The sequence below is a fragment of the Indicator indicator genome, chromosome 30 (genome assembly GCF_027791375.1).
Source record: "Indicator indicator isolate 239-I01 chromosome 30, UM_Iind_1.1, whole genome shotgun sequence".
Taxonomy (NCBI): domain Eukaryota; kingdom Metazoa; phylum Chordata; class Aves; order Piciformes; family Indicatoridae; genus Indicator; species Indicator indicator.
Genome location: NC_072039.1, coordinates 2,286,274 through 2,311,891, shown reverse-complemented (window position 1 = coordinate 2,311,891; position 25,618 = coordinate 2,286,274). Strand labels below are relative to the sequence as shown.

The 25,618-nt window shown below is 46.3% G+C and overlaps 1 protein-coding gene across 1 annotated transcript in view; it reads right to left on the bottom strand.

The window, feature by feature from the left end:
- Window positions 1-25,618, bottom strand: part of PITPNM3 (PITPNM family member 3) — a 45,256-nt gene that overhangs the window by 11,475 nt on the left and 8,163 nt on the right. The window contains exons 2-7 of the mRNA XM_054394520.1: window positions 23,664-23,759; window positions 14,737-14,844; window positions 8,866-8,913; window positions 4,112-4,188; window positions 2,787-3,022; window positions 208-397 (exon numbers count right to left, since the gene is read on the bottom strand). Of these exons, the coding sequence (XP_054250495.1) occupies window positions 208-397; window positions 2,787-3,022; window positions 4,112-4,188; window positions 8,866-8,913; window positions 14,737-14,844; window positions 23,664-23,759 (755 nt within the window). The remainder of the gene's footprint in view (window positions 1-207; window positions 398-2,786; window positions 3,023-4,111; window positions 4,189-8,865; window positions 8,914-14,736; window positions 14,845-23,663; window positions 23,760-25,618) is intronic.

The following is a 25,618-nucleotide window of genomic DNA, read 5'->3' as shown; positions in this document are numbered from 1 at the left end:
AAACCCAGTTTAGCACAGGATTCCAGAAGATTCTCTCTCCTGGTGGGCACTGAGAAGGTATTTTGTAGAGTTTATCCCAGGCTCACATTCCTTCATCATACCTGCAGTATTGTCCCACACTCACAACTCAACCCCCTCAACACAATGGCTTAAAAACGGCTTTGCTCCAAGGGAATTGTACTGTGATGGAAGGGAAAACAGTCATACCTGTCCATTAAAGCCAGCCCCATCAGTGGATTTGAGAAATTCATTGTAAACTTGATTGGCTTTGTTGATCACCATGGCAACTGCATCCTGGTACTGAGGGGATGAAACAGCCAGCAAGGGCAAGGCAGCCAGTGGGATGTGGTCTTCACTGCTGCTGAGACAGCTCTCATCATAGCTGTAGGGATTTAAGCTAGAGAAGGAGATGCTGCCATCAGGAAAGATGCCAAGGAGCAGCATGCAGCAAGAGAGGATGAAGAGTGGTTAACAGAAATGGGTTGGGCTAGAACAGTGCCAGAACACAGCAAAGGTCATTTCCTCACAGAATTCAGCTGCTTACAAAAAGAAAAATAACATCAAGGAGTTGCTGATTTATGTGAATGAGACCATGCCAGAAGGCTCTTCTGTACTTAAACAAACTTGGGGCAGTTTTGCCACATAGCAGTAAGACATAATCAGCAATTTTTAACAGCTTGGGGTGGGGTTTGGTTTTGTTTGTTTTCCATATAGTAACTTACTACATCAAAGAACAGGATCCAATCATCACAATGGAGTATTGTTTCATAGGCTGACCCTTCAGGTATTGGTAGGCAGCTCTAAGGTACCCCCAGAGTCTTATCTTCTTCAGGCTGAACACCCCCAGCTCCCTCAGCCTGTCCTCATACAGCAGAGGTGCTCCAGCCCTTGGACCATCTTTGTGGCCTCCTCTGGACTCACTCCAACAGCTTTGTGTCCTTCTTATGTTGGGACAACAGAACTGGAGGCAGGATCGGAGGTGGGGTCTCAGCAGAGCAGAGCCCAGGGGCAGAATCTCCTCTCCTGCCCTGCTGGCCACAGTCCTCTGGCTGCAGCCCAGCACACAGCTGCCTGCTGGGCTGCATGAGGGCACTGCTGGCTCCTGGGGAGCTTCTCCTCAACCACTACACCCAATTCTCTTTCTTCAGAGCTACTCTCAACCCATCTGCACCCAGCCTGCTGAAGCTGAGACAAATGGGTGAAACAGCAGTGCTGGAGCTGAGAAAAGCACAGGTCTTGTTATCTTAATGCACTGGCAGGACACTGCAGGAGGTCTTTCCAAATCATCAACTTGGGGATACCATACTTGCACAAAGGCTGCAGGTGGAGAGGGGAAATCACAAGGAAGAAGCTGAAACCACTAAATGCAAAAGCCTAGCAGATAAACTCAGCAGTGTTAGAACCTAAAACCTCCCCAGTACAGGCAGCAAGGCAGAACTGGTCGTACGTGGTGGGTAAGAGTAGCCCTGGCTCCCAGGGGAGAAGTGATGGATGGCAGAGTGGCAGCTGCCAGCAGGGAGAATCACGACTGCCCCATGGGCATGGAGGCTGAGAGGTTATTCAACACTTTCTCATCCAACTATTAAAGCATTTTATAAAATTGGTCAGGAAAATGCAGGACCCACCACTGTGCAAGGAGCTTGCAAGGCTCTCAGCACTCCACAACTCATCCAACAAAACATTTTCATTTGATTATTCAGATGCTTATTTTCCTACTTAAAGATTTGCTCTTTATCTTTTTTTTTTTTCTTTGCTCCCCTCCCCCCCTCAATTGCAATTACTATTCACCAGTTTGCCTAATACTGTAATTCAGGAGCTCTAGTCTGAGGTGTGACTCAATGTGTGCTCATCAAATCACATGCTATAAAAAGCTTAACAGTTGATCCACTCTGGGGTATTTTTCTCCCTGAAAAGACACAAGATGGCTCTCAAAGTCATCTAGCTGGAACAAGAATGTGCCTTATTTTTTAACCCTTACTTGTCCTTAGCAACAAAGGCAGAGAGCAGTCTTGCACTGTGAATTTACACAGGTTGCACAAACAGTGACTTTCTGATTTGCATGAGAGATACAGGAAGCTGAAAGTGGTAAGAAGAGGTAGGAGAAGGCCAAACAAAGCCATCTGAGACATTTACTGGATGGAGTGATTTTGCCCTGAAGGATCCCCCTTTCCTCAAACCCCACTGTCTGCAAAGCAGGGAGAACTGCATAGGTGCATTGAGGGGAATCCCTCTGAAGCCAGGCACTCTGCACACAGACCCAGCAGGATCCCAAACCTCTGCCAAGGTAAACAGAAGTTTCTACTACCTTGGCATGCACCATGCCTTGCACATTCAGAAAAGGGAGGATGCATTCAAATTAAAAAAAGAACTCTTGTGCTGCTGCTTACTCAGTCATCTGGCTCACCCTTGATGAAACATTGCAGTAATTAGAGGCACACTTCCTCCCCCACAGTTTGCTAAATGGAGTGTTTACCACAAGTTTATGCTCCACAACTGCATCCTGGACTTCTGTCTGTGAAGCTGCAGAAATGTGAGAGCAGGCAATCAGCTCTCCTTTTGCCAGCCCCAAGCAGGTACCTCACAAGCAGCTCCACACAAGAACATACCAAGGCAATGCCAATCTTAGGTCAGTGCTAGGAATGCTTCTACAGGAAATTCAAACACCCTGCTTGGCTATTTTCAGTCTGGCTGGATGGAGGGAGTCAAATAACAGGGAACAAGACTAGGAGCTCTGTTCATTTGGGCTGCCAGCAAAGCCAAACATCACAAAATGCAAATCAACTTACTTGGAAACAAGAGAGAATGCTGCAGAGCAGATTGCTGGGCAGGGCACAAGACGAATCAAGATGTGGCCCAAAGCAGCAGGGAAATGGTCTTGGGTCACCTTCTCAAACACAGAACTGAAGGTGTTGATGTCTGCAAGCTTGCTGCTGTGGTCCCCGCCTCCAGGGTCTAAGATGTTTCCCCCATGTAGGATCAAAATGAGCACATGAGTTTTGCAGTTCTGGTGTTGAACTCCTTCCTGTGAGGAAGAAGCAGCAGTAAGAAGGCAGGAAGCATTTCTGTGGACAGTGGTGGTGTCTTTGGTGTCAACACTCACTAGCAGTTAGCAGAAATGGTTTTATTCCCAGCCCTACTGTGATCTTTTTCATGAGATTTGCCATGACTGTGCATGTGTGCAGTGTTCCACTACACTTCATCCAAGCATGGCTGAACCTGGAAGAGCAAACTATGCTTGGCCAGAAAACCCTTGAAGCACAGATCACAGGATCACAGAATGTTAGGGGTTGGAAGGGACCTCCAAAGATCATCCAGCCCAACCCCCCTGCCAGAGCAGGAGCACCCAGGGCAGGTCACCCAGGAATGCATCCAGGCAGGTTTTGAATGTCTCCAGAGAAGGAGACTCCACAACCTCTCTGGGCAGCCTGCTCCAGGGCTCTGGCACCCTCACAGTGGAAAAGTTTTTCCTTATGTTTCCAGCTTGTAAGTGTCAGTGCTGATGGGTTGGTAGAACTGACAGGTTCAAAACAGGAAGGTAAAACTCAAGTGGGTCAGCATTGCTTAAGGTCACTGTTACAAAAAGCCTCTCAGCTGGATTTTTAACAGGTATCCTTCACAGGAGGAGTCAAAGGGAATGAAATTAATTTGCCCCCCAGCAGTAGTTCAGCCATGACAAGAGGCTAATGAGAAGGACATCTGTAGGCAACCAAAGACTGCCACAATTTTCATGGGGATATAGGACTGGAATTCTTCAAAAAATGGCAAACTTGTGATTTCCATGGCCTGTGTCAGGTCCTTAATCACTTAAGGGGGAGGCACACAACCCTTTTAGACCTTTGCTGAAGCAAATCTGTTACCATCAATGCTGCTGAACCTGCTTCACAAAACCTGCACCTCCACTGAAGTCCTAAGCAGACTGAAGGATGCCTCTTCAGAGAGCTGGGTCCTATTTCCACCTAAGTCACTAAAGCAATGTCTAAGAAGCTTGTGATGCTTTTCAGTGACTGCATGTGCACCTGCTGAGCAAAGGCAAGGCACAAAGCAGGTCTGCAATTCCTGAATGAAAGACAAGAGCATTTCCACAGCTCTGCTCCTTGGAAATCAATCTCACCTCATTGTCCTCGTTTAGTTCAATACTGCCTTGTGCTGGGAACCTTTGTTTCCTCAAAGAGGCTCTATATAATTCACCTGAAAGGAAAAGAGACATAGCTGAACATATAAATATTTAGCTGCCTCCTCTTTCAGGAGTTAAGACAGGTTTCTAGTTTCAAGACACAACAATCTGTTCACAGGAAATCCTGTGGATAAACAGAACAACAAACAAGGTTTCTTGCAGACCTCAATATTAGGGGCTCTTCTATTCTTAACAGCAACATTTAGCACAGGATTCAGGTCCTTATACAGAGGTAAACAGTACCAGGACAGCTGCTTTGGTTCATCTGGGCCCTTCTGGAGCAGCAGAGGTTACCTGATGTTCTGCACCATCTCTGCTCATCCCACACACACACCCCTTAGATGCTCTGGTATGCCTTAAGTGGCACTGAACACTTCTTTATTGGTTCTCCAGAGACCTTCAGGACCCAGTTCTTCCAGAAACTTCTGTGACTACCTGGGAAAGCTGCAGAAGTAACTCCAGTGCTCCATCACCAGGGTGCAAAGCAGGAGTAACAAACTGTAGACACTGCAGAGCATCACAGTGCCCTGCTGATACCTTGTCACACAGGACTGTGTGCAGTGGACACAGCAATGAAAGGCTGACAAGGTTAACTTCAGAGCATGACCAAAGAGACCCAAAGACCCACTTGTGACTACTTTTTTGGGCAGACTGGCTGGGCAGCAATCTGCTCTATGTGGTGGAGCATTCGTGACATCAGCTTTAAGACCATAAGACTGCTCACTGGCCTTTGGAAGCACAGCTTAGAAAGCATTTCTTTGCAGAGAGAGTGGTCAAACACTGGAACAGACTTCCTAGAGAGGTGCTCAGTGCTCCAAGCCTGTCAGTGTTTCAGAGGCATTTGGACAATGCCCTTAATAATCATAGAATCAGTCAGGGTTGGAAGGGACCACAAGGATCACTCAGTCCCAACCCCCCTGCCATGGGCAGGGACACCTCACACTAGATCAGGCTGGCCAGAGCCAATAATATGCTTTAACTTTTGGTCAGCCCTGAAGTGGTCAGGCAGTTGGACTACATGATCATCCAGCACCTGAAGGATGGAGAGACTGTTTGAAAAGGCCTGCAGTGATAGGATGAGGGGCAAAGAGAAGAGTAGATTCACATTGGCTCCTAGGTACAAGTTCTGAACCCCGAGGGTAGTGGAACACTGCAACAGGTTGTCCAGGGAGGTAGTTGGGGTCCCAACCCTGGGAGATATTCAAGGTGAGGCTTGACAGGGCTCTGGGCAACCTGATCTAGTTGAGGACGTCCCTGCTGACTGCAGAAAGGGATAGACTGGATGACCTTTGGAGGTCCCTTCCAGCCAAAACCATTCTATGATTCCATGATCTTCGTAGGACCAGCTGAAAACATTCTTATCTAGTCTATGAAAGTTCTGCAGCTAGCTCTGAAAAGGCTTGCCTTCTGAACAATCTCCTCTGGTCTTGAAGACAAAGAAGGAGATGATACAACACTATCCACTTTTCTTCCTCCCCCCCACATTTCCTCAGTCTTTGAAGAGAATTGCTACAGGATCCTTCTGGTCTCTTCATGATGCAGTCTCTTTTCTACAGCTGCATGTGTTAGTTACCTAGGAAACAGCTGCAGGAAGAAATTTGATTAGCACTGTTGTCAGCTTCATTGTTACATTTATACATGAGGACCAATCTCCTCCTTACAAATTAAAGGAATGTTTCACATTCCTGTCTCTTGCAGCACTCAGGAGATGCCTGCATCAGAGGAGATGAACAAAGCTTTGCAAAGAGCAAACTGAAGCTCACTTACACTTCAGCTCACAGAGTTCTCAAAGCACTTCCTGGCACAATGACTTCTCAGGTAAAGAAAGAAGAGGCAAGAAGGAAAGCATCAAAACTTCTGATTTGCTGCTGTCTCTAAGAGGTGTTCTCTTGTGCTTTGTTTCCAAATACAAAGACAAGGAAGTGACAGCTGGTCAAAGCACTGAAGTAGGAAACTCAGGGCTCCTCCTCCTCACTAATCTCTTCAGTTATCTCTACAGTGCAATGCTCTAAGCCAGAATACTTCCTAGGATTACTTCTGTGCTGTTCCTTTGAAAATCTTGTTCTAAAGAAACTTTCAGAAAGCAGAGGGTGGTTTGCTTTTTCCTTAATGCATCACTTCCAGGTTGTTCCTTGCTTCACACACACACAAATGTCACAGACATCAGGATTCTGGGCACTGCTTTAACTGCAGTTTCTACTCTGCTGTTGCAGTAGCCCTCTGTCATAAAATGTGGCTTCTCTCAAAACTGTTTTCTCACTTTGGCTGAGAAACAAAGCCTGGTGTCAGCTTTAAGGGGTAGAGAAACACTGACATGCAGATCAGCCTGGGGGAAGGATGCAGTATCCTCTTTAAGCCACACCAACGTGCACCATCCAACTGCCTTCAGAGCACTGCTAAAAGATCAGGCTGCAGTCATAGAACCTTAGAATGGCTCAGGCTGGAAGGAGTGGTGAGCCAGATGGGGTTTTTTGCTGATTTGCAGCACCATAAGTCAGGAATGTCAAGGGCTGGACCTCCAGCACTGCTCTGCCCAAAGCACCAAACTTGTCTGCATTCAAGGCAGTCCCACAGCAAGAGAGGCAGTAGGGCCTGTGGCATTTCAAGGGATTTGCTGATCAGATTTTGGGGCTGCATGTGTTCAGCTTTATCATTTAAATACCAAAGACTTAAATAACTCTGCCCTGATGACAATAAAAAAAACTAAGACTATCCAGCAGCTAAAACCCTGTAGGCGACCAAAACGGACATCATGACCTACTAGAGAGAATGACAGAAATTTAATTAGGCACCAAAATGGAGCTGATTACAGAGACGTTATGTAGTTTACTATTTACTGAAAGTGCTTTAATGAGGTAAAATAAAAAAACATGGGTTCACTGGCCTGAACCTCTCTGATGGCACTATAAAGATTTTACAGATTTTTTTTCATGCCATCATTGCACCAATTTATGTTAATTGTATCATTCTGGAAATTACAGTAACAAAAAACCCCACACAGAGTCAGGAACCAGGGGGTTGTATCAGGAACCAGCTGGTGATGCAGTCAGGAAAAGTCAGGGTGGTAGGATGAGATTAAAAACTTTCTGTTCATTTGTTTTGTCTTGGTTTTTAATTAACCTGCAAGCTACAGAGTCCAGCAGACCTCTCAAATCTGGCACAAAGAGAGGAGACAGAGGAAGTGGAGAGCATGCTGAAATCTCATTCCTCCAGGCCAGCTCCTCTGCTGGCACCCAAGGGAACTGCTCAGTGGTGGGCAGGGGACAGGAGTGGTGACTTCCAAATGCTGTCATGCTGCCCAAGTTTGCAAAAGCAACCAGGTCTCCAAACACACTGAGAGCTCTCAAAAACCCAGCCTTGGTTTGAATGCTTTCCTGGGAGCAAAACACTTAAAACTTCAGTCCAGACAACTGCTGAGCCACTCTCTGGCTCATATCACTGAGCAGAGGGAATTCTTCGTGCTATCCAATGAACCCAGCCCACTCCCCCTGTGCTTCCTGCAAGCTGGAAGTCAGAATGCACCCCAAAGAAAAGTGTCATTTCCTCTATCCCAGTCCCAGGAGAAATGATGCCACTTCTTGCCAGCTGCTGTCGCTGTAATCTCAAATCAGTCATGAGGAATGTGTCTGGATGAAGGCTGCAGCACATGCCTCCTATTAACAAATGATAAAGAACATTGGAACAGGCTGCAGAGGCAGTTTTGCAAACTGTGCTGCTCAGAGGAAAACGATGGCACACAGGACTGAGCCCAGTCCTGCTCTGCAGCTCACACCATGACACAGTGCCTGTGTTAACTTCCACACTGGTTCCTCATGGAGTGACTCTTGCACACCAGATCTTGGGCATGACTAATGCAGCCAAGTACTGTGCATGAAGCACTGGGCTAGAAGCAACACACAAGCTCTAGTCCAGTATTTAGACTCCAAGTGTTCCTCAGCTCCAGTCCTCAGACCAGGCCAGGTGAGCTGGGCAGAGCCTGGTTTCCACAGGCAGGGCACAGCATTTGCTGCAGTAACAGCAAACAGATGCTTCACTGTGAACTCCATGAGGGCAACCAGCAATTATTCTCAGAGAGAACTGGGATGAAAGAAAACACCCTAATTACACCACTCTCTTCTCTAGGCCAATTTGCTCTCTTCAGCAGGCAATGCAAAAGCACAGAAAAGATCAACAGCGCAGTGACTCATGAATGCACTTCTGAAAGCAGGACCCCAGCAGCAGGAGAGCACTTGCAATGCCAGGCATGGTGCTGCTTTTCATTCCTGCTGTTAGAGTTGCTGGCTGCTCTAACACCTCTTTCACCTCTTCAAGCAGAGATGGGACAAGGAAGCCCAGAGCACAAAGCACTGAAGGCTTCTATGCTCCAAATCAAGCCACGTTGTGGTGTCTTGTGTGAGCCATCATGTAGAGCAGCAGCTGCACCCTCCAGTGCTCCAGCTCTGCCACTCCAGCCAATGCTCAGGCACTGGCTAATACACCAAATAATGCTACAGGCACCTCCTTGGTACGTTTTCACAATCCACACTAAAAAATAAAATACATTTAAAATAAAACTCCAAAGAATCTTGGTCACTCCACACCCTTCTCCCTTCTCAACACAGCGCCAACCCCACACTAGTTAACATTTCTATTCCATCTCTAGCTGCTGAACAGCCTCAGCACAGAGAAAAGTGAGAAGAACTTCAACTCACGTTGTTTGTCCTGTAGAAAGCCAGAAGAGGAAAATGCAGACTCCTCACCTGCAGAAAGGAAAAAACACAACATGAAACAGGATTGCTTTAGAGGAACACCAAGCTCTTGAATTTTTTCTACTATATTGCAGTAAATATTTTGCAGCTGAAAACTGTTCTCATCAAAATGCTTACTCTGGCAGCCAGATTTAACTCTTCATTTCAAGAAAGGCATCACAAGCAGTGAAACTGTAACCAGGAATCTATTTGATCACCCATAGCATGAACCTATACATAACCAAGAATCAGCAAAAGTTATCTAGCAACACAAAATAGGTTCTTATTCCAAATGTTTAATAAGCAGTGGGTTTTAAGAATCTTTCTGAGCTTCTATTCCCTCCCACAGTCCCCTTGTCCAAGGAAAGTTGCAAACACAAAGGTCTAAATACAACCCCCTAAAACACAGGGAACAGAAGAGCCTCTCATTAGTTCGTGCACGAAGGTCTCCTACAGCACTGAAGCCATTTCTGCCACAGAGTGTAAACACTTTGCCATCATCTGTGATGGTTTTAAGAGTGTCTTTTTCATTTTTCTTCACAAAGTTCAAGCAGAGAAAGTGAAAGAATGTCAATAAATCCCCATTGGGTGTAAGAAAGCAAAATAATGATTATTCTAAACACTTCCATTGGAGAGGTAGAAATGTTTAAGAACTACTACTCAAAACAACGTTGGGGAGTGGAGCAGTCTCAGCTTGCTTGCTGGGCTCCTGGCTGCTGCTTCTTTTCTGGCTGAAGATAACACACTGACCTTGACAAGCTCAGTCTAACAGCCTCCCTGCTTCTTGACTCTCTGCCTGCTGCCAGGAGGGCCTGGGGGGATTCCTTCTGGCTGGGGGGGGAGGCCCCTTGGGGGAAGCAAAGGGAGCTTGGTTGTGCTTTTCTGTTGATTGTACATATTTGTAAATGTTGTGACTAGTGTCTATTTGTACAGATTCATTGCATTTCATCATAGATGATAGTTTTGCTTGTAAATACAGCTTGCATTTGCTTCCAGACTGAGCCAGCCTGGCTATTGTTGGTGTGGGACAGGGATTTCATCTCTCACACTGTCACATCATCACACCCCAACAGAAACAAAAGGCAATGGTACCAGCCCACAGCTACCATCAGAGCTGGGGTGGGAACACAGGGCTCTGAATCCTTTGTCTAGATTCCTTCTTCAGAGGTCTAGGCAAAATTGACTCTTTTCCCTGGAGCCTACCAACCATTTCAGCAAACTCAAACAAGTGAAGGGATTCCACTTTTCTGCTCTCAGTCTGAACAAACAGCAGGCCACGTTGTGCTCTGTGCACTTGGAAACAAAAAGCAGGCTGGACAAATGACAGGGACCAAGGAAGCTTGTGGCACTCCATGATAGCTGAATAAAACAGTCCATGTGTTGCAATCCTCTGCCTGCTGATTTTCTGGTGTTCAGTGAAAGCTTCTGCCCAGCACCTTCAGGCTACAGAACTTGCACACGCTGCTCCTCACCTCGTGAATTAGAGATGCTGCTACAGTGAACTCCACCAGGGTTAATGTACAATGAGTAACAGCAGGTTTCCACTCCTCTGATGGATGCAGCAGAACAGAGTAAGAGCTCTGCCACAAGTCTCTTTTTGCTCCAGCTATCACAGCTGACAACTTGGCTTTTAGAGGGAGTAAAACAGACAGAGCAGATGACAAGGCTCTGCAATGTACCACACAGAATCTGCTCTTCTCCATCCTGTGTGCTGAGACTGCAAGCAAAGGGATCACCTGACTTTTGAGGAATGGAAATGATTTGAATGAATCACTTTCCAGACTTCACACACAACCTCTTTCATTTCCAGTTCCTTGCCAAGGCAATTCAGAGTCTTGCTCTGACACCGAGCTTGGCTCACACTGTTACCTGCTCACCTTACAGGGAAAGGAACTGTTGAGGCTGAGAGAACCAGCACCTGAGGACAGCACAGCAGAACAGAGCTGTGTGCCTCAGCACCTGTGAGATACTGAGGGCACCCTTCTTCCCCATCTCCTTCTCTGGGCACTTTCAAGTCCCATCTGGATGTGTCCCTGTGCGACCTGCACTGGATTCTGTGGTCCTGCTCTGACAGGGGGGTTGGGCTCGATGATCTACAGAGGTCCCTTCCAACCCCTACTATCCTGTGAGCTGTGATCCTGTGACATCCAGTCTTGCAGCACTAGCCTCTGGAGTGCCAGCAGGCTTTATGGTATGCATGACTTCCTCTCCTATAGTAATCTGAATTCATTTAATGACATCACCACACTACTGGAACAAATAAACTTCATGCTCCACTTCAGAGCGTGGCTCTTGCCCCAGCAAGAATACTGTGAAATTTAACTGCTAGGTATAAAAAAACTCATTTGTTAAGAGCTTTTCCAAAGATCTCTTTTGAGAACAGCTTTCCCCAAAATCTCTTTGGTTAATAGCTTTTCCAGTCTGATCCAGTGTGAAGTGTCCCTGCCCATGGCAGGGGGTTTGGAACCAGGTGATCTTTGAGGTCGCTTCCAACCCTGACAATTGATTCTGTGGAGTGCCATGGGAAGCACAACACTGGTGTGAGCACGATTATGTCAGACTTGGGAAACAGGGGAGAGGAAAGGAGGTAATACACCTCCAGATGGTGTGACCCTCTGGATGGGAAGAGCAGCCAGGGAAATTCTAGGCCCAAAGAAACAGACAAGAACACATGCTGATTGCAGCATGAGGACCGGATCTTAACACAGACTAAAAAGGAAAACGGTAATCTGTGGAGGCACTGCAAGGAAAGCAACACTCCCTGCAGCAAGACTCAGCTGAAAGGTATCTTAGTGGCTAGTTGAAGCTTCCTACATTTTGCATGCACTGGCTGATCTGTATTCTAGAACACACAGCATCACAAAGGCAGTGAGAGCAGCTGCAGGACACTGGTAACCTGCCCTAGTGTGAACTGCTACCATGAACGATTTGCAGAAATCCAGCTCACTGCTTCTCTCTGAAACCTGCTGCAGGAAGTAAATCTGTTCTTTGTAGAAGCCATCTGATGTGCTTTGGAATGCTGTTGACTCTCTCTCCTTTCCTTCCACTGTTCACTCAGCTAAGCCAAATTTTCTGTTTGCCATTCTTCACATTATTAGGCAGTGGCAGATGCTACTGCAATAGATTTAACAGCAGTGTAAATATTACAGTTGGTTATGTACAAACACCCTTTAATTAATGATATGGCTCTAGGAGAACATGGCAAGGAGGGGAAGATCATGTGTTAGTGCAGGGAAGGAAGAGAGCAGTTTGTTTACACAGAACATTCACTGTGGGTAAAATTAGGCAAGGCAGCCTTCACACTGCTGAGCAATTAAGCAGAGTATGACAGGGCAAATAGCAAAGGAGAGCCAGGAAGAGATCTCAAGCTTGGCATTTGAGAGATTCTGGAATCTTGGCTTTGCAAACTTTTGGGATATTTGGCAACTGTAGTTACACAGAGTCTTGTCCTGACTTTCTGGTGTGTTGGGTTCCTGTCACTTCAGTGAAAGGCTGAAAGTGAGATCTGCTCTGTCAGCCAACCAGTGGAACAGATCACTCCTTTCACACCCAAACTGCTACCAGTAGCCCAGGGACCACATGGTCCCAAAACCTGTTTGCATCGTAAGAGGTACAAATGAGCTTGGAAACTGCTCCCCAGGTTTCTAGGTTGGTTTTGATTCAGAAAAAGCAGAAAGCTAAACAGACAAGAAAGAATTAAGCCTCTGAACAAGAGGAGAAGTCCCTCAAAAGCAAGGCAGCCTCCTTTTAAATAAAAGGGAATGGTTGTGCTAAAACTGTGGCTGTCAAACAAACAAATGGAAGGAATCATAGGAAGAAGTGGAGAGTAGGAAAACAACACAGCCCTTCAGGAACTGAGAGCTTGGACACCTTCATCACAGTCACAGAATCACAGAATTTTAGGGGCTGGAAGGGACCTTGAAAGCTCATCCAGTCCAACCCCCCTGCCAGAGCAGGATCACCTGGAGCAGATCCCACAGGAACACATCCAGGTGGGTTTTGAATATCTCCAGAGAGGGAAACTCCACAACCCCCCTGGGCAGCCCCTGGGCAGTCTCCAGACAATTATTTTTTTTCTGCAAAGTAATTTTTAAATTTTTATCTGTTCATGCTGTTCTTGATGAGTTTGCTTGTAGGGGAGACAGAATCCAGAGTCAGAGGGTGCTAAGGAGCTCAGCAGATCACAAAATCTCTGCCCATTAACTACAACACAGTGACAAGGACTGCACCGAGAGACAGCAGCAGCAGCTCAGCATCAAGGCTTGAATGCAAGTTGGAGGAAACACCCCAGGAAGCAGGGGATGCTAAAAAGACCACTCCATTTCAACACAGCTGCCATGGCCAGCTCCACCACCTCCCTGGGCAGCCCATTCCAAGGCCTGAGAGGAATTTTTTCCTGATATCCTAACCTGCTGAGGCTGCCTCAGCCTCAGTCTGCTTTCCTTTCAGCTCGATTGCTGTTTGTGCTATTTTCTGTAATGAAAAGTTAACACATTTAAATGCTGCTGCCAGTTTTCCCCTGAAGACTTATTTCCACCTCTGATGAGAAAGGTTGTGCTGGTCAAGTGCTCTCAGTTGTACTCACTGAGCCTCAGTGATTGAATTATAATTGCCATTTATAACGTTCCTGAGGACCTTGTCTGTCTCATGTTGGAACTGTAGCATTAGTTAAGTAGTGTCCAGTGGCTCCTCTGCCATGCCCAGAGCATACTGCATCTTCTCACACATCTTCATTTGTGGAAAGAGCCCATAATTAGCTGATTTATCAATCAATCAATTTCTTAAAGCATGAAAAAGAACCAGCTCCTCACTCTCTGTACAGGCACCTAGCAAAGCCATTTGCCTTAGAGACCAAACTGTAACAAAGCCCTCTGCAACCAAAGGCAATGAACTCAGTGTTCTCCAAAAGCTGTCAGGGATCCAGCTTCAAGGGCAAAAAACCAAAGATTCCCTGAGTCAGCAGAGCATTATCCTCACAGCTTTTGAGTGAAGTACTGTGGGAAAGAAACCATACAGGACATCCTTCTGGTTTCTCCATAATGTTTGTAAAGAGAGACTCCAGCTGTATCACAGCCTCACAGTATATCAGAGGTTGGAAGGGACCTCAGGAGATCATCAGGTCCAACCTCCCTGCCAGAGCAGGATCACCTAGGAATGCACCCAGGTGGGTTTGGAAAGGCTCCAGAGAAGGAGACTCCACAACCTCTCTGGGCAGCCTGCTCCAGGGCTCTGTCACCCTCACTGTAAAGAAGTTTCTCCTCCTGTTGAGGTGAAATCTTCTATGTTCTAGTTTGAACCCATCGTTCCTTGTCTTATCACTGTGAACCATTGAAAAGAGCCTGGCCCCCTCCTCCTGACACCCACCCCTCAGATATTGATAGACATTGATCAGATCCCCTCTCAGTCTTCTCTCCTCCAGACTAAACAGCCCCAGGGCTCTCAGTCTCTCTTCATAGGGGAGATGCTCAAGTCCCCTAATCATCCCTGTGGCTCTGTACCTGAACTTTGATTTTTTTTTTTCTCCTGTCAGCAGTTGGGCTAAGGCTGAAACATCTTTCTGCTGTGGCACAGAACCAGCATAGCCTTCCTTAAGTGCAGGAGGATCAATAAGGCAAAGTGCAGGGTCCTGCATCTCTGTTGGGCCAACCCCAGGCACAAATCCAGGCTGGGTGCAGAGTGGGTTGAAAGCAGCTATGAAGAAAAGGACTTAGGGGTGTTGGAACTAGATGATCTTGAAGGTCCCTTCCAACCCAAAGCAATTTCTGAACTAATGGCTTCAGCATTCCCATCTTCTTGTCAACTTTCAATTAATATCTAAGGCAAGCTAAACCTTACCTTGATTTTCTTCCAGCTTCCCAATTGTTTCTATCTGCTCAACAAGGTCATTTGAGTTCCACTGGCTCATGCCTATGAGAATGGCACTTTTTCCTTCCACCATCTCTTCTGTAGGAGGAAAAAGGAGAACAGAATAAACTACAGTGATAAACAAGAGAGCTAAAAAAAAAAAAAAAAAAGACATGGTGAGAAATAGTAATTGAGAGAGAAATAAACACTCTTCATGGTCCCTAAGGGGACCAGATAACAAGTTAGCATATCCAGAACACTCCAGGAAAGCTTCTTGGCTTACTGACATGCCCCTGCACTCCTTAGACTGAGTGCAGGAAAAGAAAGGACTGGCTGAGTATTTGCTTTCATTGAGCAGTCACTTTAAGTTATAAATTAATTATTAAATTAGAAAATTAGCAATTGTTACATGATTACTAAATCACTTTTTTTTTTTGGTTGCTGTTGTTGTTTCATACCAAGCAACATCATTAGTCTGAATTCTTCTACCTCCTTCAGAAAAAAAAAAAAAGAAAGAAACCCCAACAGTAGCTTGATGGGGGCTTTTTGTTTGTGTTTGTGGCTGTTTGGGGGGGGTGTTAAAGTTGTTGGTGTTGATTTTGACTTCAGAACATTCAGAAGACAGAGAAGGGGAAGGACTGGCCACTCAGAGCAGTTTGGCTTTTCAAGCGTGTTTTCACCCCCTGTGCTATGCCAAGCTTTCCATTTTCATCCAGGGACACAGAGATGGGAAGCAATGGCACCAAGCCACAAAGCAGAGAACCACCTCTTTGATTGGGATCCCATCCAAATACATACTGGGAGGGAGGCAGGAAAAGCTGAAGACACAAAACACAAGCTGTAGACATTCTCTCTCTTCAAACAAACAAACCAACCAACCCCAAACAGGCCTAGAAACTGTAGGCAAACATTGTCCTTCAATGTGCCACCTGCCTCTGAGCAGTCCTCGCCCTGAGCAACTCCACTTTAAAACACTCTGAAGAAGCAAAGGACTTAAGAAGCACTTTAAAACTCTTAAGAAGCAAAAAAACTTTCTGAGTATACAAACCTGGGCTTGAGTTTCTGTTCCCATCTAATCCTGCAGCATGTCACAGCCTCTCTGAAACACAACTTGTTTGAGAAGAATGTGACCCTATGTTTCTAAGCACAACATTCTCCCTCCTCTCAGGCTTCTCTCCAGCCCTCCTTGCTGAGGTGATGGCAGCAGGAGAGGTCTGAAGGACACAGAGGGTGAGTGCACATCTACAGGCAGCTGACTCACTCACAAGCCCTGGACTCTCTCTGGGACTGTCACAGGACCTGCAGTCCTGCCTCACCCAGGGAAAGCCTTTGGTTTTTTCCTTGCCCACAAGCACAGGATGACCTTCCTCCAGCTTTCCTTCCATCCTTTGCCTGGTCAAACTGTGAAAAGCTTCTTACTTTATTCACACCCAGCTGGAAGTTCACATTGGTAGGACATCTGATACACAGAGAAAAACATTTTTAGTGACCATCATTTACCCAAGGAAAATCTGCTAGCATCAAAGCCCAAAAGAGAATCAATCTAGTAAGGCTGAAGTTTCCAACATGGGAGCATAACCCAGGCCTGCTATGAACTGAAAACTTTCTGCCTGCTACATGGAAGGCAAGAAACAAAAGGAAGTGGAGCAAAAGAAAACAGTAAAATATTGCTTCTCCCTTTCTCTGTGGATTTCACTCAATTAAGTAGCCAGCCACGGCAGATGAATCAACAGTAGAAACATCTACAGCTGCTCCATCTCCAACACAGGTGCTTGATTCTCTGTTTACAAGACTGGCAGCCAGAGATCTTTGTTTGAAGAACCAGAGTTTGACTCCAGCTGTTTTTCAGAATGCAGCAGCAGTTCACTAATGTTACGTTTTAATTGTGCCCACTGCTGCGCCCTCTGCCTCCTACTTCAGGCTGTTTCTGAAGTGCAAATTACACATGGGGAGATGGAGAGCCTGGGACAGGTTCCAAATTCTCCCATAAAGAAACACAGGACTCAACTCCAGCTGCACCACACACAGAGTCCTCTCAGCTGCAGGAGTAGGAAGCTCTGGGGATAAATAACAGAGAATGGGTGAGAAAGAGAGGCAAGAAACACACCAGGAGATGTAATACTGGGGGCAGAATAAGGCTACCAAGCCACTCCACTTCTCCAGGAGATGAAAGCTGCAGTCTCTCTCCTGGACAGCACAAACTCCTGGGGTTTCTCTGGCACTATCTTTAGTCACACATGCTTCCCTCTACCAAAGACACAAGCTCCTGCAGCACCCACAGTGCTTCTGAGCACAGAAACACCTTCTGTCCCCTGCTAGCATCTATGCTTTTGTGCACATTTCTTTTCCTGATGTTTCAACACTTTATTATTCCTCAAAGGCTGTTTGGGAGAAAACAGAGATGATACTAAATTAGGAGAAGCTGTGGACTCCCTTGAGGGTAGAGAAGCCTAACAGAGACATCTGGAGAAACTAGAGCTAGGCAATCACCAAGTGTATGACATTTAATTCTCCACCTGGGGTATGGTGATCCTGGGAATACATCCAGGTAAGGAGATGAGGCTGGAGAGCAGCCCTGCAGAAGAGCTCTGCAGGTTTGGGTTGATGGCAAATTAAGGGAGAGTCAACAGTGTCCCCTGGCAGCCAGAACCAAAGGTGACAAAGACAAGGCTGCAAAAGATATCCCTTGTGCCTTTGCAAAAGGTTTAGTACACTAAGACTTTTCATAGAAACACAGGACATCAGGGGTTGGAAGAGACCTCAAAAGATCATCCAGTCCAACCCCATTCCCAGAAGGGACCTCAAAAGATCATTGAGTCCAACCCCATTCCCAGAAGGGACCTCAAAAGATCATTCAGTCCAACTCCCCTCCCAGAAGGGACTTCAAAAGATCATTGAGTCCAAGCCCATTCCCAGAGCAGGATCACCCAGGGCTGGTCACACAGGGACACATCTGTGTGGGTTCTGAATATCTCCAGTGAAGAAGACTCCACAGCCTCTCTGCTCCAGGGTTCTGTCACCTCACCCAGTGGGCAGAGAACATCATCTCTCCTTCCCTTTGTGCCTAGATTCCTCCAATCCACATGTAAATTTGATCCACAGAAGAAGTTTATCACATATTATTATCTCTCCCTAAAAGTCTGTGATTAGAGGATTAACAACTCAGTAGCAGATGTCATTCATTATCTATACATAGCAGTCACTCTTTATTCCAAGCAACAATTACACAAAGGATTGCTGCTGTCATTAGAACCCTTTCAGACTGCTCCTGATATGAAAAAAAAAAAAAAAATCAAACTTAAGAAGTATTTAATGAAAGCTGAATGACATCCTACATCAACATACTTTACACACAAAAACTAGGAGTATCACAGAATCCCAGAATCTGTGGCATCCCTTCCCAAGAGGTTCCAAATGCCATATACAAAATGTTATCCACACACTGACCCTCTTCCTTCCAAAACTTTGGGAATCATCCTGCTATGGAAGAGCTGAGAACTGTGGACAGCATTAGAAATGGGGAAAAAAAAAATCATTGCACAGACATTCTGATTTTAAAGTAGTTCCTCTAAACAAAAACAACAAAAGGAATTAAGAGAATGGAGGCAGTAGACTGGGACAGGGATCATTTGGGATTGTCTTCTCTGTTCCAGTGGGAATGACACTCACTAAAAACCAAGGCAGGAAAGCACAGACTTCTTGGCATTAAGACATTTACAAACCATCTTCTTCCTACAATTCATGTACTTCACTGAGTGGTCCTCAGCTTCCTCACACCTGGCCTGAAATCTCTACCAAAGACCCATTTGGATGTGTTCCTGGGCAACCTGTGCTAGCTTCTGTGGTCCTGCTCTGGCAGGGGGGTTGGACTCAAAGATCTTTGGAAGTCCCTTCCAACTCCTAACCTCCTGTGATCCTGTGAGAGGCTTTTACTCAGCACAACAGAATTTCACATCTCCCTGCTGCCTTAGAGCATAAACAGCTGAGGAGTTTTCAGACCTCCCAAACTCCCACCTTAGTGCTTGAGTAGCATTCCTAAATCATCTTCAAGTTGCTCCCAGAGCATTCTAAAATGAAGCTGTTTTAGTGGATCTATTTTCAGGAGAGGAAGATGCAGCAAATTAAAAGCAGCTCTTAATTAGCAGAGAGCTGCCACAGCTTCTACCATGAATAGGAATCCTGGGAAAGCTGACACAAACCCCAGCCTGAGATATCTTCCCCAGACCAACTGGCTTCAGATCTGCCTGAACAGAGCAACACAGAAGACAGTGCCAGAAGGCTCAATTTAAGAAGGCTCAATTACAGCCTTAATTAATGTTAGGGGTTGAAAGGGACCTTGAAAGACCATCCAGTCCAAGCCCTCTGCCAGAGCAGGATCAGCCAGAGCAGGATCACCCAGGAATGCATCCAGGCAGATTTTGAATATCTCCAGAGAAGGAGACTCCACAACCTCTCTGGGCAGCCTGCTCCAGGGCTCTGTCATCCTCACACTGTGTGATGGTTTGAAACTGTCTTTTTAATTTTTCCTTGCAAAGTTCAAAACAGAGAAAGTGAAAGAGTGTAAATAAGTCACTATTGGGGGTAAGAAAGCAAAATACTTATTGTTCTAAAAAAGTTTTTCCTTCTGCTCCTGTGGCACCTCCTCTGCTCCAGCTTGCCCCCAGTGCCCCTTGTGCTGTCCCTGGACAGCCCTGAGCAGAGCCTGGCTCCAGCCCTGCACAACTTTATCAGCAGCAATGAGGGCAGCCCTCAGGCTCCTCTGCTCCAAGCCTCAACTCCCTCAGCCTGGCCTCACAGGGAGAAGTTCCACTATCTTCAGCAGCTTTGTGGCCCTGTGCTGGACTCTTTCAAGCAGTTCCCTGAGGTCCTTCTTGGACTGAAGGGCCTAAACTGGACACCATGTTCCAGATACAGCCTCACCAGGGCAGAGTAGAGGGGGAGAAGAGCTTCTCTCAGACAAGTTGTAAGCAGCCAACCCACAATCAGGCCAAGTTAGCTGAAATGCCACAAAGTGAGAATGCAAAGACCACAACATCTAAAATGATGCTCCTAAGTGGTGAGGGTAATCAGTGAAAGTGATTATTTTTTGCCTGTGACTATGAAGCGAAACTCTCCAAACGAGGCTGAGAGCAGCTGCAGATCTGTGTCTGCAAGATTGGCCCCAGCCTGTCAAGCAATGATATTCAACCCCAAGCCCCTTCTGCTATTGCCGTTCCTGTGGACTAGGCTCTGGGAGAGAGGCAGCACAGTGGCCACCACACCTCTCTCCCTACAGTGACAGCTTCTCAGTGCCTAACAGATTCACCTCACTCTGAGTATCTGCAATGCAGAACAGCATCTCCATGCATGTCACAGGACACTCTTCTGTCCCTTTTCACTTCAGCTGCTTAGCAGAAGTGTGCAGTTCTGCTGCAGCTAAAGCCTCTTCCCAAAAGAGCAGCATTCCCTCTGATCCCCAAAGCCAAACCATGCTTGGAAGACCTGATCATCAATTATGCAAAAAGGTTTTCTGTGCTGGTGAGTTAATGGAGTGTTTAGCAGTTCTCTCAGTGCAAGGAGACCTCTGCAGACTGGGATCCACGTCAAAGGCATGGATTTTCAAGAGACATGACACAAATACCTTGAGATCTTGGGTTTGCCTCCATGCCTCCAGATGACTAAGCTGCCGTTCTTACAGTTAAAAAAGGCAAATAAAATAGCTCTCTACACACACAGGGCACACTGCCTCTCCCCCAGAACCTCAGGCACACCTTCACGTCAGCTTTGTGCCTATGACAATTCACAGCCCCAGTTGTTTCCTCTGATGTTAAACTCCCATAACACTGAAGCATCCATCTGGGGAAAAGAAAGAAACCACTTTTTCAAAGTCTAGGTGCAAGGATCATCCCAGCACCAGCTGCAGCATCTGTGTGCCCACGCACTGACAATAAAGATTACAAGGGACAAATCAGCTTACAATATCCAGTTTTCCCTTCCTCTCTCTGTGCAGACAGCTGGAACATCCCTGTGCTAAGCCTCTTTCAGATAAGGCAGTCATTTGGTTCAGAACAAGGAGAAAATAATCACTGTTCAGCAGTGTGTTTTCTTGTGCATGCACACAGCCAGAGCTCTCCAACACCTCTTCAAACAGAGCTGGGTTGCTAAATCCCAGCTCAGAAGTGCAGATCTGAGCTGATTTCAGGTGGGCAGGAGCTGGCACTGTGACACCAGACAACATCCAGTCAAGCTTTGTGCCTCATCCTACCTACAAATTATTTTTAACCACTCTCATTTATTTACCTTTCCAGGTCACTTGTTTAGTCTCCTGTGGATTGCTTCTTGATCCTCAGATACAGACTCTTCCACACCAGCCAAGCAGTTATTACTGCAAGCCAAGCTGTGCAGGAACAGGGGAGAAAACTGATACCTCATAGAATGGCTCAGGTTGGAAGGGACCTCAGAGATCATCCACACCAACTCTCCCACCATGGGCAGGGACACCTCTCCACTAGACTCAGCTGCTCAAGGTCTCATCCAGCCTGGCCTTGAACACCCCCAGGGAGGAGGCAGCCACAGCTGCCCTGGGCAGCCTGTGCCAGAGTCTCACCTCCCTCCTACTGAAGAACTTCTTCCTAAGCTCCAATCTAAACCTTCATGTCTCAGGTTTCAAAAAGGCTCTGCACTGAACACAGACAACAAAGGAGGGAATTTTGTTCCCTGGAATGTACTGGAGTGGTGTGCATTGTTTGGTTGGTTTTTAAATGCCCAGGAGAGCAAACAACAAACCAAACAAATCTGCCATAGGACATCCTTTCCAATTAAGTACTTAAGATCATCTGCATCTCTTCTCTGCACTTTTCTTCCCCTGCTTGATTGAGGCTCTTGACTACTAGGGGGAGAAAGGTGGCAATTAAAAAATTAATCAATCTAACTCTTGGGTAAGCAGCTGGTCTTTCAAGCTTAAAGTTGTCATAAATTTTATAGCTACGGCAGGCAATTTACAGGCAGGAACATGGAAAGTAAGTGGTTCACCATCAGATAAAGTCAGCATCATTCTCAGAGCCACTGGCAGATAAGCTGGAGGTGAAGACCTTTAGATCCCAACCTGTCCTTTGGATATCACACACTAATCATCAGATTAATTGTGCCTCTGCAAAACCAGCCTGCTGAGGAAAATGCTGCAAATTCATCCTCACAGAAAGAAAAGCTTCAGAGCTTCAAAACCTCTTAAGAGCAGCGAGCTGATCCTCCCACACCAGCCGTTTTGTTTTCACTGCCTGTCTCCTACCCCCTGCACTATTAAAGCAACTAAAAAGCTCCTGACGTAACAGCTCCTTCATGCTGAAGCTCAGCTCGAGCATGAAAACACCATGAGGCAGCCACCAACCACTCCTGCAACAATTCCACTCACAAAGAACACTAAAACATGCTGAAATGTGGAATGCAGTGCAAGACAGGAGGCATTTAATGCCAGCCCCTGCCTTCATCTCACCAGCTGCCACTTGCAATAGCTCCCTGCATCCCCAGGTATCAAATCAGCACGCAGCAAGGAGACTGAAGCCAATGCAAAGGACATTACTTTGCTCACAAACAGGATGCTGGGAAGGGAGGGAGTTGCTCTCTGTACCATAAATAACGAGAGAGAGAAACTCAGTAACAATCTCACCCATGTAAATATTTCTTTTTGCAGTTACAGATCAGCAGAATGCCTGCTGAGTGGGCTGCTACTGAAGCAACCCACTAAAACCAAGCCATAGCCAAACCCAAGGCATATCCAAACCCAAGCCAAGTTTCCCATGGAACAGTTGAGCTTTCCACTTTGGATCAGGTTTGCTTTAAACCAGAAGTGTCAACAAATGTCTGGGGGCAAGAGAATTCCTCTGCTTTTCACAGAGCCATAGAATTGTTTGGGTTGGAAGAAACCTTTCAAGATCATCTAGTTCAACTCTTCCTGCTGTGGGCAGGGACACCTTGCACTCAGAACCACTGGGATTACTCTGGATTAATGAATCCAGCTAAGTACAAAAGCCAAAGGACAGTCACCAACTTTATTCCAGCAACCATTACTGCTGAATTCCTGGTAACAGGACAACCTAAGGACAGCTCAGTCTCACCTCAATAGCTTCTACTATGAAAGACCTTAGAGCTGCATTTCTCACTAGCAGCAGAATTAATCCTCCTCTGTTGGATATTCTCTTCAGGAAAGCAAATGAAACATGTCAGAAAATTATCAGGCTTGGCTCCTGCAAACAAAACTAAAACCAGAGCCCTCCCTCCCCATCTCCCACAGAATCACAGCATCAGTAAGGTTGGAAGTAGGAGGTTGTGTGCACACCAATTTTATTCCCACTTCAGAACATGTTAAAGAGCATGCCAAGATTTGGGGTCTCACCAGCTGCTGGTGGGCACACTGCATTTTGGATCCACCTGGTGAAATCCAGGAGCACTCAGACACAGCTGCTGCCTGAACAAGCAGAGATCCCAATCGCTTCAGGGAAAGTTGGGCCAGAGTGGAAAACCTAAGCCACCAGTTTTAAAAGTTGGCCATCAGGAACACAAACACTTGTGGTCCTCCCCAGGAATTGTAAACAAGAGTACTCCATCTGCAACATCAGCTGCTACCTGATCTGTAAAGAACCTGGGGCCAAGAGGCTCTCTATGAAGCTCTGCACTGCTGCAGTCATGCTGCTCATGCTGCCAGACCCAGTTTATGGCAGCTCACTCATCCACCCCAGCACCTCACACATCTCCTGCAAATTTAGGTCCATTCACAAATCCTGGAGAGAAGATTTGATGGTTTGGGTTCAGTTTTATATTTTTTTTTTCAGATCTCAGTCTGATGAGGACAACGTTGCCAATTCCTCCCCAAAAGGGCTTAGCTACTTGCTGCAGAACTGGGGAAAGAATAGAGGGGGAAGACAAAAAAACCCTGTACTGACCTCGGGCATCGAAGAATTCATCATCAGAGCTCTCCACCGAGTCCTTGAGGACGTTCTGCATGTGCCACTGAGCACCACTGAAGCGGCGGGGGGCAGCTGGGAACACAAAGACACTCAGGTTAGCCCCAGGGAACGCTCACCTCTGCTCCAGCCTCGAAAGAAAAAACAACAGCAACAAACCATTAGCCAGCAGCTTGTAGAGATGGCTCAGGAGGATCACTTTGGTCAGCACACCTACTTTAACCTCAGCAGTCAGCCAGAGTCCTCAGGGCGGCACAAAAATCAAACCTCCTCCTTCCAGCTGACAGAAGTGATGGGAGCAAGGTCTTGTGGCAGAGAACCTGCAGGGCTGCAGCTAATGCAGGCTGGAAAAGAGAAACCCTTCCCTGTTGAATTCACCTGGCTGTTCAATTCCAGCACTCAAACTGCACAGTTTCTAAGACCTGAAGCAGCATTTCCCCAGGTCGTGGCAGTAGCTCTCCTTTAAATTCAATTTCACTTCTAGAAGAAGTGCCATCCTGTTTGGCTCACAGATTTACAGACAAATTACTGAATTCTTACTCACTGAGCTGTTTCCAGCAGACAGCTTCGTTTTGCTGAAGCCTGAGGCTTTCATTTGAAGCCAGGAAGGCAAAGCCACATGAGAATAGGTACAGGAACAGATCTAGTCCTGACAGCTCAGAGGGGCCCAATGGCTTTTCATACTCGGGTAATTTGTAATTAGTAAACCAGACCAGCCTAACTATCAGTTCTCCTTACATCCACAGCCACTCAACACTAGAAAGTAGTAGTGAAATATATTCCTTATCTTACCAATAAAGCCTCCCCCAGATCAGTGGTGAACAAGGGCTCAAATCCACCACTACAACTATTAGAGAAAGAATTCTCATGACCAAACAGATTAATGTCTGGTTTTATTCATTACTCCACATGATTGTATCAGACCTGCAATCTGCTGTTCTCTGAGGCCCTGTCCACAAAGGTGTTCTCCTTCTCCCAGTAGTAAAAAAGCAACCTCATGAGGGGAGGCATCCTACCACATTGTTCTGGGGGAAATACTAGGTGACAGCCTTTTGTTCCTCTCCCTCACCACCAACAGGTTCCTATCCCTCACCACCAACAGCTGAACCAATCAGAAATACAAATGAAAGCTGGTTAAGAGGAAGCAGATTTTAGCTGTCCAAGAAGAGAGTAAAAAAACCCCAACTAGATACTTGAATTTTAATAGCTTAAAAACCAGATCAAATCCAAATAAATGGCTAAGAAGTCAGTGTTCATTAGCAGAGTACAGAGTGTATTGGGAGCACATCCAGTGCTATTTGGAACCTACCAGAGAATGCATACAGATCAATTACATTTACTGCTACAGATTTCTGGAACATTTAGTAACCCTAACAAGAGAAGCTGCTGCTTCTTTGGAAAGAGCTCTGGATTGTTACAAGTGGAAAAGAACTCATCTGAGGGATTGCTGGAAGACGCAGCCACTGTAGTAAGTATCTGACTGCACCTCCTGTCAAACCACATGCAAAGAAAAAAAATCAGCATCTGCAACTCAAGAAAAGAGACTGGAGATGCTTCAGAGAAAGGAAGAAAGTGCTCCTTTGGGAGGAGCAGAGCAACACTTTGCACAGAGCATTCTCAGAGGTGCAGCAGATGCAATGCTACCAATCCACATCCCATTTGTCACACACTGTCAAGCTCCCAAGCCTCAGTGGAACTCATCTCCACAGCAAAGGCATGCAAGCCTTGACATCTGCCTGCAGAGGCTGTCAGGAAAGCACAGAGCACAGATTGCTCTGGGTTTTTCAACATTTTAGAAGCCTAAAAGCACTAAAACATGGGAAGAAACAAATGTTAACAGTCCTGAACATCAGTGCCAGCACTGCAGTGCTGCAAGATGAACCAGCTCTAAAATGTGAAGACTTCACAAGGAAACAGCAGCTCCCTGGAGCAGA